The 15,385-nt window shown below is 43.6% G+C and overlaps 1 protein-coding gene across 1 annotated transcript in view; it reads right to left on the bottom strand.

Annotated features, from left to right (window-relative positions):
* Window positions 1-15,385, bottom strand: part of SUCLG2 (succinate-CoA ligase GDP-forming subunit beta) — a 218,403-nt gene that overhangs the window by 95,848 nt on the left and 107,170 nt on the right. Inside the window, exons 3-4 of the mRNA XM_080995832.1 lie at window positions 4,946-5,045; window positions 4,762-4,852 (exon numbers count right to left, since the gene is read on the bottom strand). Coding sequence (XP_080851958.1) covers window positions 4,762-4,852; window positions 4,946-5,045 — 191 coding nt within the window. The remainder of the gene's footprint in view (window positions 1-4,761; window positions 4,853-4,945; window positions 5,046-15,385) is intronic.

Genomic DNA, 15,385 nt, shown 5'->3' with positions numbered 1-15,385 from the left:
GTCCTATTAGCAAGCCCTTACATCAAAGGAAATAAAAATAAGAGAGAAATTTTAAAGGGGCAATTTTAACTTTGTCCAAAGCTGAGAACGATGGGAGAATTATCTTACATCTTCTTTCAGAAACCTGAGGGTTTCCTGTGCGAGTTAGGTTAGGCTGAGAAACAATGACTGGTCTGGTCCAAGGTCTCCCAGTGAGGTATTTATGGCTGAGCAGGGATATGAATGAACCCAAATGGCAGTGTTTTGTTGATATCCCATATATTTGTTTTTGCTATTTTCCCATTTCTGAGAATCTCTCTCTCCCCTCCCCCCCCCCCCGACACTTAACAAGGGCTTTTTTTTCCAGCTAGAACTCAGTTCTGGCACCTCTCAGGTGGGCATCATTGCCATTATAAGAGATCAAGGGAGGTGTTTGTGGTAAGTTCTGGCACTTCTTTTGCTTGAAAAATAGCACTGCATATATCCCTCTTTTTATCTAGATTTTGTCCTTCCTTCCTTCCTTCCTTCCTTCCTTCCTTCCTTCCTTCCTTCCAAAACAAAAAAAGCACGCAACCATTTTTTTAAAGCCTTGGTATTTGAAGAAATTAATACAAATACAGTATGCTCTAATTTGTTGCAGTAATTCAGGCAGAGATTTCTGGCTGAACAGAATTCAGATCTTTAAAAATATAATAACAACAATTGCAATAATAATAATAATAGTGGTTTGTGCACGACATTGCATATACCCATTTGTCCCTTGCAATCCTCCTCTGCTGTGTTATCTGTTACTTATGATGGCTCTGTTCTACTTCAGTATGCCTCTGAATGTTAGTTACTAGGAATCACAGGGGGAGAGTGCTGTTGCGCTCAGTTCCTTCTTTCCCATAAGCAACTGGTTGGCCACTGTGAGAAGAGGATGGTGGACAAGATGGGCAATTGGCCTGATCCAGAAGAGATCTTCTTAGGCTCTTATACAGGCTTGCGGTGGTCTCCTTCACCACACTATGCTGTTTGAATACAACTGGCCTGTGGCATGCAATGTTCAGCCAGCTCATAACAACCATTTCTGTATTGGTCCCTCTTACTCTGCGGTTGCACATAGACAGGCCCTGCTCATGGGCTTCCTAGAGGTATCTGGTTGGCCAGGGTGGAAAAAGGAATCTGGACTTCAGAGGCCTTTGATCTGATCCATATCAAAGGTTCCCGAATGGCTTAGTTGTTGAACAAATTAGCTCCCGAACACCATAAACTCAGAAGTAAGTGTCCTGGTTTGCGAATGCTTTTCAGAAGTCGAACGTCCGACATGGCTTCCACGGCTTCTGACTGAGTGCAGGAAGCTACTGCAGCCAATAGGAAGCCGCGCCTTGGTTTTCGAATGGTTTCGGGAGTCGAACGGACTCCCGGAATGGATTAAGTTTGAGAACAAAGGTACCACTGTAATGCCTTATATTATTCTCCTAATGCTTTGAGAAGAGGTGGAAACTCAGCATTCTAATCTATATGCCAACATATCCCTTCCCCTCAATTGCTTTTGAAAATCAAATAGGCTTCAACTCAATATATACCCTAGATTAAGGAATAAAGAGGGCATGAAAACGCATTTTTAGTGGCTGCGCCATACTGGCAGCACTTCCACCTCTTAGAAATCTTAGCATCTTTCAGGAGCTCTACAAGATCTATCCGTGTAGACTGGCTTTTGTGAATGCTCTTTTACCTTGCACTGTATTATTTCTGCTCCAAGCCTTCAAGATGAGGACCGCTATGAATTTAAATGAATGAATGGAATCCTGTATTTAGAACCCATTACTGAGAGGTTGTGTAATATCTTCCAACGATCTACCATGACATTGAAGTCTTTTTTAAAAAATAATAATCACCCAGATCTTTAATTCAAAGTTTAATAAAGTTAATTCCCTAATTGCTTGGAGAAAAGGGACAGGTAGTGAGTTGTGATAAACGGAAACTGTCTTTGCAGATAACCAGGTTCTCCAAATGCCATGAGGCCATAAGAGAATTTTATGTAAACCTATAAAATAGCTGCCAACTTCTGAAGGAGCCGAGGGGAGTGCTGTTTATTTAAGACAGATTGATCTTGCACCAACATATTAAGCATTACTTCAGGGAAAGGAAAGTCTTTACCTTCTAAAGCTCATTTGTTGATAAGGACATCATCTGTACTCAGGACATAAACCACAATGTTCCTAGTTCCTCCCTCCCAGCAAGCCTCAGAACTGTAGTTTCATTGGGTTGCCGAGAATTCTGCATTTGTGGTTCTTGCTACCACTTGCAGGATCACATCCCCAGGCTTCTGGGAGCAGCGGTGGGGTGGGTATAAAACAGAGGCAGCAATAGAGGTGGAGAGGAAGTAAGTCCAATATTTCACAATCCTCGCTACAGAGTGAATTTTATAGTGTTTGACATCTGCCAAATATGTCTAACATTTTAAAATAATTACTGTGGTCCCAAATGGCCCCAAACACACACACATGCATTCAATTCATGGACTACAGAAGGTTAACACAGGAGACTGTGTGCCATTTAGCACATGGCAGCCAGTGTGGCGTAATGGTTAGAGGACTGGGAGACCAGAGTCTGAATCTCACTGGGTGACCTTGGCCCAGTCACCATCTCTTAGGCTAACCTACCTCACGGGGTGTTCATGAGGATGAAATGGGGAGGAGGAGAACCCGGTGTACCACCTTGAGCTCCTTGGAAGATAAAGTTGGCATTTAAATGTAATAAACAAACAAACAAACAAACATGACATACTTCTGTCCTTGTAAGCTTCAAGGAAAGCTAGAAAGGTGAGATGAAAGAAGGGGAATTGTTTGTTGTGGATAAATCCACATGTATTTGCAATGACTAGGGAATGCGCAAAATGGACTTCAAATAGGAAATAGATTGTGCTTTTGAAAACAGGTCAAAGTAGTTGCTCTGATTCTTTCTTTCTGTACTGAAATGGCCATTCCAAAGAAGGAAAGCAGAGATCTACATGTACGGGAACCAAAGAAATTGCAATTATCTGACTCGGGGCAATGAGTTTAATCTATGGCCAAGTTCCATGAGGTGTCCTCAACAGACTTGTAACCTCTGCTCCTCATATTTATGATCATTTTTGTCTGAGCAAATGGTTTTTTACAGTGACAGACCAAATCATTTTAGCAGCAATTCACTTTTAATGTTCCAACTTGTATTCATCTTTCTTCAAGTATGGTTGAGAAATTAGACACAAAATTCAGATGTGTCAGCAGGACAGAAACACCCTTCTATGCCATTCAATGGGCTGAATCTGCCCTCTTTGAAACGGTACCACTTTGATGGCTTATAGTTGTTAACGAGCAAGGCTTTGGAGCAAATCTACATGCTTGATGTTGGTGATCATCCCACAAGCTGTGGAATGGGAAGGGGGAAAGAAGTGTCTCATGACAGAAATAGGCCTGATAGACTATACTGAGGGCAGAAATGTTGAGAAGGCCTTAGCCAAGCTCAGACAATACGAATAAGAATAAGAATACATTCTAACTTTTCTAAGTTGCAGTGTGTTCACTGGCCTTCTGAGGTTGTCATTAAAACAAATCTTCTCCAACAATTTTTGGCCTTTGGAGCCCTGTCTAGTCAATATTGTCTCGTCCATTGGGACACTTTAACAACCTTTTCGATAGCCATCTTGTGATAGCTCATAGTCATTTTGTGATCCACGAATAAATAGCATTATCCTTCCCCCTCACCATTCCCTTCCAGCTGATTTGGTCTCATCTCATTGCAAAAATACTCAGCGTTGGTTCCCAAATTACTTGACATTGCCTCCTACCTTAATGTCATCTGCAAATTCCATCAACATGCTTCTCCATCCCTTTCTCTCACCCACACTAGTCATTAATAAAAACTGCCCACACAGTTGGGTCACTTAAATATTTTTTTTCAGCTGCGCAGGAGCTCTTGACAGATAAGCAGCTTCCACGCGGTTGGGAGAACATCAAAAGGGCACTTCAGTGCACATTCATTTGAATAATCTGTTCTAAACATACAAGGCTTTCATTTCATATCGATTTCAGAAGAAAAGCAGAAAGCCTGCTTTTCAAGCCTAACCATCTAATAATGGATGTGCAATATTTCAATTGCAAGTGAAAGAGAAACATTTCCCTGTCGGTGTACCAAAGGCAGTTTTTAAGCAGTAACTGGAGAGATATGGGCCCTTTTTAGAGCACATGCATTTAGGAAAGTGGGTGTCATTTTCATGCACCTAAAACATCCTGGCAACGATCCTGCGCACAATTATTACAGATCCAGTGAAATCAATGTGACTTCTGCACATAAAAGGGAGCAGTTAACTGCAGGCTGGGATAAACGTTTTAAGTCAAGAATGCTTTATTATTATCTGCTTATTGCATTTAGCATTCATTGGGCATAATCTAGTTCCTCCTTTTTCTGCTAGATCATTGCTTGTTATTAACTTCTATTTGCCAAGCCTCCCTTCACACTCTCAAGCCCTCTTCCTGATAATCCCACCATATCAAGTCCATATCAGCCCTGCATCCATCAGACAGCTAGCTTTCCTGTGAAAAGGATGGGCAACTGTTTCATATTCCCAGAATCTCCAGCTAGGGCTGGGAAAGGCCTATCTGAGACCCTGGAGAACCGATGCTAGTCAGTGTCAATGGTACTGAGGCAGATGGACCAATTGCCGCACTCAGCATAGTACATATTGCAGTGCGTCCACTAGTTTCAAGCTACACCTGACAACATTTATTATGATTTGCAGGTGGGGGACTCTCTTACCTTCTGAACTTTGACACCACCCTTCGGAGTTTGCTTCGTGGTGAGATTGTATCCAATCATCTGTTCAGCAAGCTCCCCTACCACTTTAGGGCTAGAAAAGGGAGAGAGAAAGGCAAAAATATACATTCAGATGAATGGGTTAAAAAACAAAAACAAATAATATTGCTGTAATTTCCCAACTTACTCCTTGGTTAGATGCACTCCTCCTTTCAGCCCGCTGCTGAAAATACCTTTTCCTCTTCCTCCGGCCAAGATTTGAGCCTTCAACACAATTTCTGTAGCATCTGTGAAACAAAACGCAAGGCACGTTGTTGTGCGATCCAAACCATGTTGTCGTGCGACCCGCCACCACTGGGACAGCCCCAAAGAGAAATGTCCCCTTTGGGTCACTACTGGTCACTCCATCAGACTGCAATGAGGGTGAGGACACATCTCTTGGGAAACTGTTTGTGGATGGGCACACACCTAGATGAGAAATGGGAGCAGACTGGGAATGGAGGGGGTGGAGATATGAGTTAACCTGACTTCTAAGTACAATGCTTGGAAGCTGTGTCAGTAGTGAGAAAATGAATATATCTTCATTCAGTGTACAAATGTATATTCAGTGTGATGGATGGGTGTTAGGTGACTTTGCTATTTTATGCTTCTTTGATTGGTCTGTTGTATTTTTATTGTATTTCTCTTTTGGATTGTTCACTGCTTTGGGGCCATTTTGGTCAAAAAGTGACATATTAATTGTAATGTAATACAATGTACTCTTCTACCCAGCTATTTGTTTCCCTTGCTCTTTACATTTTGCTGCTGTGCTCTGTCCTTGTTCTACTAACCGATGGTGATTTTATAGACAGGCTATTTAATGGTTTGAGGGATTTTAATATGAATGCATTTTGTGAACGAATTTATTGTCTGAGTCTGTTGTGCACCACTCCGAAAGGCAAGTGGTCAACGATTTTTAATAAATAAATAAAATTTGAAAATTAGTTTTTGCCTCTTCCCTAGACTGTCCTTCATCCAAAGTATAGCAGGGTAGCGCACGCCAGTGGCGTAGCGTGGGGGGTGCAGGGGGGGCCGGCCGCACCGGGCGCAACATCTGGGGGCGCGCGCGCTCGCACTCGCAGCTCTCTGCCCCTACCTGGCTCACTCACTCTCTCTCAGAGCCGGGCGCAAAGCCCAGCCCCCTCAAGCTCCGCCCACCACCAACCCGGAGCAGAAGCAGTTGCCATGAGAGGGGCGGGGCTTGAATGAAGAGCGTTCCAAAGCGGAAATCTCGTTCCTATTGCGGCACGTGATGGGGAGGGATCGGGGAGCTTCGAGCGACTTTTGTGGGCGGGGCTCGTGCCGCTGCTGTGATTGAACGCCGTGGCGGGCCGCTCCGCCCATGACCGAACCGGGCCTTCGCCTGGGCCATTGTTGGCCAGCTGAAGGGTAGGGGGGGCGCGCTCGCAGGTGGGCAGGTGGGCAGGTAGTGTCCGGGCTGAGGAGGGCCGCTCTTGCGCGACGCCGTGGCTCCCTTGCTTGCACAATGCTCCGCGTGCGTGACCCGCCGCGTTCTCGGTCGTCGCCCCTTTTCATCTCTTTCCGCCTTGCTCGGCAAATTTTTCTTCCTTTCTGCTCCTGCTTCTTTTCCACTTTGCAGCCTCTCCGCGTACTTTCCCTGGCTGGCCATCCGTTTGCTTACAAGGTTGGGTGGGAGTTTCCGAACGGGGCAGGAATTCAACCGCTGGAAGTGTTTTGCACCCTATTCCGGCCCCTCCCACCCACCTGCCCCATGTGAAATTTGTACCTGTTGATTTTCTGGTGTGTTTAAGGACACAGGAATCTCAACCCCCCCGCCCCCCCCCCGAATGACGACAATCTCATCTTGTTGTTTGGGAATATCTTTTTTTGCATTCAAATCTTGCCTAGCACCTTCCCACGAACATACTTTCCTTTGCCCTGGCTGGGGAAACCTAGCCAGATGGGCGGGGTATAAATAATGATAATGATAGTCATAGTAGTAATTCTGTATTTGGGTTGTACTTCCTCTTTAGCTGCAGTCATGATAACTGTAAAAAGATTTCCTTTTCTGAATTATAGGTCCTATTCTAAACAGCTGTAGGTTTCTCTCCATCCCCCCCCACCTTAAAAAAAAATATATTTTTAAAAAGGGGATTATTTTCTCTTTAGTAAATCGTATTTATACAGCAATCTCTTTCTTCTGTGTATTATATTTCATAACACACGAAGCAACGGTTTCAAAGGAAGTAGATGTAGAATGAATTTTGTCACTGCGCCACTGGTAAAATGTTCTTTCTTTTTCTTTCTTTCTTTCTTTCTTTCTTTCTTTCTTTCTTTCTTTCTTTCCTTCCCCTCCAACTTTTTCCTCCCAAGGAACTCAAAGGTGGTGTACAGGGTTCTCCATTCCCCATTTTATCCGCAAAACAACCTTCTGAGGCACATTAGGTTGAAAGACAGTGACTTGGAGAATTTCAGTAGAAATTAAGGAGGTAATAAGAAACCTGTTGGATCAGACGAAAGGCCTATCTAGGCCAGCTTTCCTGCAGACAGGTGCATCTAATAGGCCTACAGGCAGGTCTATGAAGGTGATCACTCTCCCTGGCTGTTGCCAGCCTCCCCTCATAACTATTTAGTGGCATGAAATCTTGAGGATCCCATTTAGCCCTAATCAGCTTTTAAAGACACCTTAGCCTGTGGTCATCATAACCACATATGTATTTTTTATTCTACAGTCATACCTCTTGTTATGATTGGTTCAGGTTACATCTTTTCAGGTTGCGTCCTGCGGAGACCCGGAAGTACTGGAAAGGGTTACTTTCGGGTTTTGCCGCTCACGCATGCGCAGACACTCAAAATGACGTCATGCGCAGAAGCAGCGAATCACGGCACACACAGACGTGCAGATGTGGTATGCGTTCTGCTCATGTTGCGAACGGGGCTCCAGAATGGATCCCGTTCGCAACCAGAGGTACCACTGTATTAAGCACCTTTCTTCCATAATGGAACACAGGGTGGTATACATGTGGTTCCTTGATTACACCCTATGTGAAGAAACATTTTCTTAGGTCTGTCCCAAATGTATTACCAATCAAAGTTTTGCCACAGGTGGCCTCCCTGTGACTTGAAATTTCAATGCATAATAATAATACAGTGGTACCTCTGGTTACGTACTTAATTCATTCTGCAGGTCCGTTCTTAACCTGAAGCACCACTTTAGCTAATGGGGCGTCCCGCTGCTGCTGCGCCGCTGCTGCACGATTTCTGTTCTCATCCTGAAGCAAAGTTCTCAACCCGAGGTACTATTTCTGGGTTAGCGGAGTCTGTAACCTGAAGTGTATGTAACCTGAAGCGTCTGTAACCCGAGGTACCACTGTACTGAACTTTGTATAGTGCTTTCCTGCATTCATTCACATTGTTTAGTTGTTATCTTTAAGCAACCTTAGAAGACTAATTAGCACATTGTTCTGCAGCCCAAGACCTTGTTCATTTTGGCAACGAGGGCAACAAATAAAAATGATAAAAAATAAAGCAGACATGTGCTGAGGTGCCTAGATCAGGATACAAATAGCTTTCTTTCCTTCATCTGCTTGCTCTTTTGGTGTGTGCAGTGGGGCTAATAAGCAGATTACAGCTGGTCTGCCTGGATCAGTTGAGGAGGGATATTTGCCAGTGTGTGTGCATGCACGGTTGTGGGGTTGGTCGCACGCAATTTCGGCCCCAACCACTAATCTCATGCCAATCCTGAAGGGATAGTAAAAGCACCTGACTTCCTTAAAGTATCCTGGTAATTCATAACATCCTTAGAAAACTGCAGCTCTCAGGATACTTTGGGGGAAGTCATGCCCTTTTCATGTGTGGCTTGCACACAGCCCAGCAAAGGTAAGTAAAGCTGGAGGTTGGTGGCGGGGAGAGAGTTCACCTAGTGAGATTTGAACAGATTCATAACCTAGTCTCCTAGCTGCTATGCTACAACAGCTTAGAACAGCTTAGTTTATGAGCAACTTGGATTAAGAACACTGCAAACCCAGAAGTAGGTGTTTTGGTTTGTGAACTTTGCCTTGGAAGCAAAACACGTTTCGCTTCCTGTTGAGCCAGTGTGGTGAAGTGGTTAAGAGTGGTAGATTCGTAATCTGGGGAACCGGGTTCGCTTCCCTGCTCCTCCACATGCAGCTGCTGGGTGACCTTGGGCCAGTCACACTTCTCTGAAGTCTCTCAGCCCCACTCACCTCACAGAGTGTTTGTTGTGGGGGAGGAAGGGAAAGGAGAATGGTAGCCACTTTGAGACTCCTTCGGGTAGTGATAAAGCGGGATATCAAATCCAAACTCCTCTTCTTCTTCTTGAGCGTGTTCCATTTGTAAACTGAGTCCCCCGATGCTATGGGAAAGCATGCCTTGGTTTAAGAATGCTTTGGTTTAACAACGGACTTCCGGAACGGATTAAGTTCGTACAGTCGTACCTCGGGATAAATACGCTTCAGGATAAGTATTTTCGGGTTGCGCTCTGCGGTGACCTGGAAGTAATGGAGCGTGTTACTTCTGGGTTTTGCCGCTTACGCATGCGCAGACGATCAAAATGACGTCACGCGCATGCATGGAAGCGACGAAACGCGACACGCGCAGATGCACTGTCGCGTCTTACGTTCTGTTCAGGATGCGAACGGGGCTCCAGAATGGATCCCGTTCGCATCCCGAAGTACCACTGTACTGTACTACCACTCCTGTCTTAAGACACAAAGTATCTGTGAAGAAGACTATGTTACTGTTTTACTATAACATACACTATGTTTTGAAATTCTTGCTGTGTTACTATGAAATTGTTCTGTAGTGTTTGTCTCAATTTTAAAATTTAATTAATTTTTATGCTGCCCTTCCTCTGAGGATCACAGGGGCAGCTTACAATATAAGAACACAAAAATACATAACATAGTATCAAACAAAAACAGTAACCCTCCCACTTAACCAGAGGCCTGGGAGAAATCTAGTGGAAGAGACTCGAGTGCTAAAATCCACGGGTTAGGGGGCGCAAATTACTTGCCTTGCCCCAGGTGCTGACAACCCACGCTACGCCACTGGCGCATGCAACCAATAAAATAACGTAAAATAAGAGCATCAGTTCAATAATTCAATAATTAAAACAGTACAATGGTTTTAAACAAGCTCATCTGAGTTACAGCCCTCACTCAAATGCCTGTCTGAAGAAAAGTGTTTTCAATTGACTTTTAAATACCCTCAGTGAGGAGAACGTTGTATTTCCAAAGGGATGGCATTCCAAAATCAGGAAACTGTTGTGGAAAAGGCCCTCCCCCTCCCCCGGTGATATTGGGCCTTGCCCATCAATGGACTATGGGGAGAGCCTCCCTGTCAGAACACAGAGCTCTAGGGCAGATATGAGAGAAGGAGGTTCTTTTTCTAGTGGGGGGCCTGCTTTGCGTAGTATGGGTTCGTACACTAACATTCATATTGGGCCTAGTAGTGAATGGGCAGCAGGTGCAGCTCCTACAAATTAGGTGAATATGGGTAGCCCCACACAAAGCACATGACAGAAGTCCAGGCCTGAAGTCGCATGAGCATGGATCATTGTGGCCAAGCAACCCTAACTCAGAAGGGGCAACCAGTCTACGTCGGAAATATGCACACATGGCCTCTGAGGCCACCTGGACCGCAAGCAGCAAAGCTGGATCATGGAGTGCCTCCAAACTGTGCGACTCCATCCAAACGGAGATTCCCACTGACATCACCCCACCCCACCCAAGCTGCTACTATAAAAGAAGTGGGAGATCTAAGATTCGACGCTTCTGCATCATATCTGGCTTGTTACTGAGAATCCTAGGAGATCTATGCATACAGAGCTTGCAACGGGATTGATGAGTTAAATTTTGTGTGTGTGTTTTCCTATTATGAAAGCATAAAATTTAAGCCAGAAAAAGAAATTACATTCTCCCCTCCACACAGCTTGTCGGAGGTGTGCACTAGAAAAGATCTGCTTCCCAAGCACTTATTTTTTGACACGTATCACTTTGAACCTTAAATCCTTCCCCTTGAAGATCTGCCGTGCATTCCAATACCCCCCACCCCCCGCTTTCCCCCATCCCCAGCTCTTCTATAATTCATGCCGCCAAAAGGCACATAACAAGGAAATTTAAATGCAACCAAAAAATCAAATAAAAAACGAATCCAGTTTCATATCTGTGTTGTCTAAGCATACAAATTATTAAGATGAATTTTTAAAAAATAAGCCACTTTCCAACTGACGATAGCAAAAGCCAGGAATTGCTCCGTCCGCTGTGATAAAACATCTATTTTGGCATTGTTAATAGACGCTACGAGCATTTAATTAGATTACTTTGAGTCGCTAACCATCCCGACAATGAAAGCCTTGTATGCACCATGGTAAGTGCTGTCAATTATGACTGCGATCATTACCCTTTGTGCCACAGGCTCTTCAGGCCAAGTCAGTTGCATTCATAGCCTGCATACTGATTACTTTTTACTTGGCAACAACAAATAAGGAGAGAAGACAGACTGAGAGAGAGGGGTAAGGGAAGGATGAAAGAGGTGGTTTTTAAAAAAACACAACTTCAGTGAACCTGCCAAAAGAGCATCAAGGCCGTGAAAGAACTTTCACGGCAACAAGTATGAAAGCCATAAATAAGTGCATAAGGAAAGTAAGCATAACTATGGAAAGGTTAGACCTCAAGTGCTAATCAATATAGCGACTTAGCAGAACACTTTACAAACAGGTTCCTGACACCCTAGGGGAAAGTGACAAGGAGTAATTTAATTCCACAGTTATTTGCCCAAGCTCTGGAAAATGAAGTAAACCAACCAAATCTTATTTTACAGTAACTAGGCCTGATGGTTTAGTATTTACCAAGCTGATTCACTCCTCCAGTGTCGCCGTTTCCATTTTATTTAAAGATCCGACTCTCACAAAGCGCACCACAACCAATTCCTATTTGCCGCCACGCTTTCTGTGTTGTCTCCTGCCTGAATTCCCAGATTGCGTTAGGAAAGAGTACCTCGCACAGGAAATTTAATTGTATCCGAAAATATATACATGGTTTGAATGTCCTCGCAGGATGATGCACAAAAGAAAGGCACAGCTTCTAACAGGCTTTGTATGGAAATGAAATAAGCCCATATTCAGGAAACGACATTAAAATGGATCTCTTCAGTTAACGTCTATCATTCAGCTCCAATAAATCTACAAATAATTCCAAGAGAGAAAAATCTTTTTCTAACTACATACTAGATGTCTCTCTCTTTCCCTGGATCTATATGTATGTCTCTGTGTGAGAAAGTGGGGAAAATCCCTATACTGTATTGCTATTTAAATAAAAAAATCAGGTGCCAGAACTCACAATTGTATGCCTTCCTTGTTTTCTTATACAGTGGTACCTCTAGTTACGAACTTAATTCGTTCCAGAGGTCCGTTCTTAACCTGAAACTGTTCTTAACTAGAAGCATGCTTTTGCTAATGGGGCCTCTTGCTGCCACTGCGCCGCCACCACATGATTTCCGTTCTCATCCTGGGGCAAAGTTCTCAACTCGAGGTAACTCTTCCAGATTAGCGGAGTTTGTAACCTGAAGTGTTTGTAACCTTAGGCATTTGTAACTCGAGGTACCACTGTAATGGCAATGGTGCAGACCTGAAAAGTCCCAGAACTGAATTCCCGTGAGCTCCAGCTGAAAAAAAGCCCTGATTTTATGTAATTTTAGAAAGTGGCTGGTACAACTAATGTCATATTGATATTTACAACCAGGGGATGTGCTACAGTGCAATATAATGTAGCATTCTCAACACTCCTTCACTTTGCAATTAAGGCCTCTCAATCAATTGCTAGTCCCATCTTCTGGCCGATAAGACATACTGTGAAACACATTAGTGTGTTTGTAGAGCTCCAAAGTAAAAAAACAACAACAACAAATTAGTAAGATAAGTCAAATGCTTGTTAGAAGTGCATTGCTTTTGTAACCAATTCAGGCATTAAGTAGTGTACCGGCAAATCTTAAAAATGCATTATTACCCATGAAAAAACTTTCCTGAGAATTTATATTATATTATTACAACAGGATGATTGGCTAACCTCATATATATGTGAATCTCCACTGAAGTGAAGGGAGAAGACATCGAAATTTGTAACCCTGCCTTAAGATGGGGTTGGCTGAATGGAATTCAGCAGATTCTACAGCTTATGGTTAGACTAGGGTTGTATACAGCCGAAATTTTCCGGATATAACTTGGCAGAAATGATTTCCAGGAAAGTATGGACGTGTGGCAAGCCATGTCAGCAGTGCTGTTTTTGTTGATTTGCATAAATAATAGCTCAAAATAGACAATTATTTCTGCTCAACAACTTTTTTGGGGGTGGGGGTGGGATGGGAAAGCTCAACAACTTTTGACTCTGGATTTTCACCTAGGTTAGAAAAGGATTTGGGTGACTGATTTGAAACTTGGTAGTGCACGAATTGGAGGTTTGAGGCTATCCCTGAAGCCAGGAGAGCAAGAGGGACCGATCCCTCTTGCTCTCCTGAGCACAGCGAGAAGCAATTACACAGTGAGAATGAGACAGGGACTGGGAGCAGGGCCTTAGGGAAAAGGGCCCTTGCAGAGTCTGATAGGTAAGAAATGGCCCTTTGGGGTCAGCTGGCTGAACCACACTCTTCTTCTTCTTTGGCGATCACTTGTAGCTGAGTAAGATTGTCTTCCATAAACACGGTTTTAACAATGAGTCCGTAAGTGACTGTGGAGGCCAATTCTGGATCCACATGTCCTTCCACAGTGGGGACATTGGTTTCTGGGCAGGAGTTGATCACGGTGTGGATTTGCCAAGCGTGCCTTCCTCTTAGCACATTTCTCCCTTGCGTCCTGAATTCAAGTGTCTTCAAAGCCCATGACACCTTTGGTAAAGGCTGTTCTCCAACTGGAGCGCTCGCAGGCCAGTGTTTCCCAGTTGTCAGTGTTTATACTACATTTTTTTAGATTTGCCTTGAGACAGTCTTTAAACTTTTTTTGTTGACCACCAGCATTATGCTTTCCATTTTTACAGTGGTACCTCGGGTTAAGTACTTAATTTGTTCCGAAGGTCTGTTCTTAACCTGAAACTATTCTTAACCTGAAGGACCACTTTAGCTAATGGGGCCTACTGCTGCTGTTGCACCGCCAGAGCACGATTTCTGTTCTCATTCTGAAGCAAAGTTCTTAACCCGAGGTACTATTTCTGGGTTAGCGGAGTCTGTAATCTGAAGCGTATGTAATCATCAGGCATCCGCACAACATGACCAGTCCAACGAAGTTGATATTGAAGAATCATTGCTTCAACACTGGTGATCTTTGCTTCTTCCAGTACACTGATATTAGTTCACCTGTTTTCCCAAGTGATGTGTAAAAATTTTTGGAGACACCATTGATGGGATCTTTTGAGGAGTTGGAGATGGCATTCACAAGTGGTCCATGTTTCACAAGCATATGGTAAGGTTGGTAGTACAATAGCTTTGTAAACAAGCATTTTGGTTTCCCTGAGAATGAACAACACCAAGGCAGGCTGGCATTGCAGCCAAGGAACTGTCCCCCAAACAGAGAGTTCAGTCTGCCAGGTTTGCAGTGAAAACAGAGCACTTGTGGCACAGGACACAATGTTTGTTATGCCTCCTTTGAAAGTACATTTGTCTGTTATCTAATTCAGCCTTGACAACAAGAGATCTGATCTGCACCTCATTCTTACAGTAGGCCTAGGCTCCTTCCTGTCTCTGCACAAAGGGCTGGTTTGTATTTGTCTGTCTACCCTGTGCTACACCCTCACTCATCCCACGAGCTAAAGGTTTGAGAGAAATGTAGCCTTGGATGCCATCGTTCTAAACCTGCTTGCTTCCTAGCTCTAGTTCATTTCAGTGGCAACTAGATGAAAGGAGTGCTTGTTTGGAGGATTGTGTCCAATTCAAAAGACTTGTACTCAGTCTGGGCCGACCCGTCGCAGCAAATGAATTAAATCTATACAGAGCAATTCTTTCAAGGGACAAAACCTTTGGTATTAGATTTTACAATACATCTCCTTGCGTTTTAGTGTTGTGAATACAAATTGAAGTGCTGCACCTTGAAATTGCAACAGGACTCCATACTATAATGAAAGCTTATTGTGAATCAATAAAAATTGGACCTACTTTAGCAACTATGATTGCTCTGGTCCACTGGAAACGCCTGGAGCAGAAACGAGCAGCTTGTTTTCAGCCCACTGCTGTGTCTATTTAACTTCTGGATTCCTGATCACGAAACAATATGGTTGGGTGAGAACAGTGACTGAGGTTTTGATGTGGGATTGCTAATTTTACCTACCTACACATTGTTCTAATATTCCATTCACACTGCTGGGAGTTTACAGTCTGCTGCAAGAATAGTAACAAAAATATTTTGCTCTCTACACATAAATAACATCCCATGATATGAGTGTGTTATTGGGCTATTATGGGGGGGGGGAGCCACTTGTACTAAAATAATCAAACAATTATTAAAACTTTTAAATAAGCTCTCATGAATGCTTGATCCAGTTATTTATTTAGGGATTTATATTCCCCCCTTTGTCCAGACCATACAATAGCTAACAAAAAGAATAGGGTGGTACAGTGATTT

This window comes from Podarcis pityusensis (genome assembly GCF_964106645.2).
Source record: "Podarcis pityusensis genome assembly, chromosome: 2".
Taxonomy (NCBI): Eukaryota; Metazoa; Chordata; class Lepidosauria; order Squamata; family Lacertidae; genus Podarcis; species Podarcis pityusensis.
This window is presented reverse-complemented; position numbering and strand designations above follow the sequence as displayed.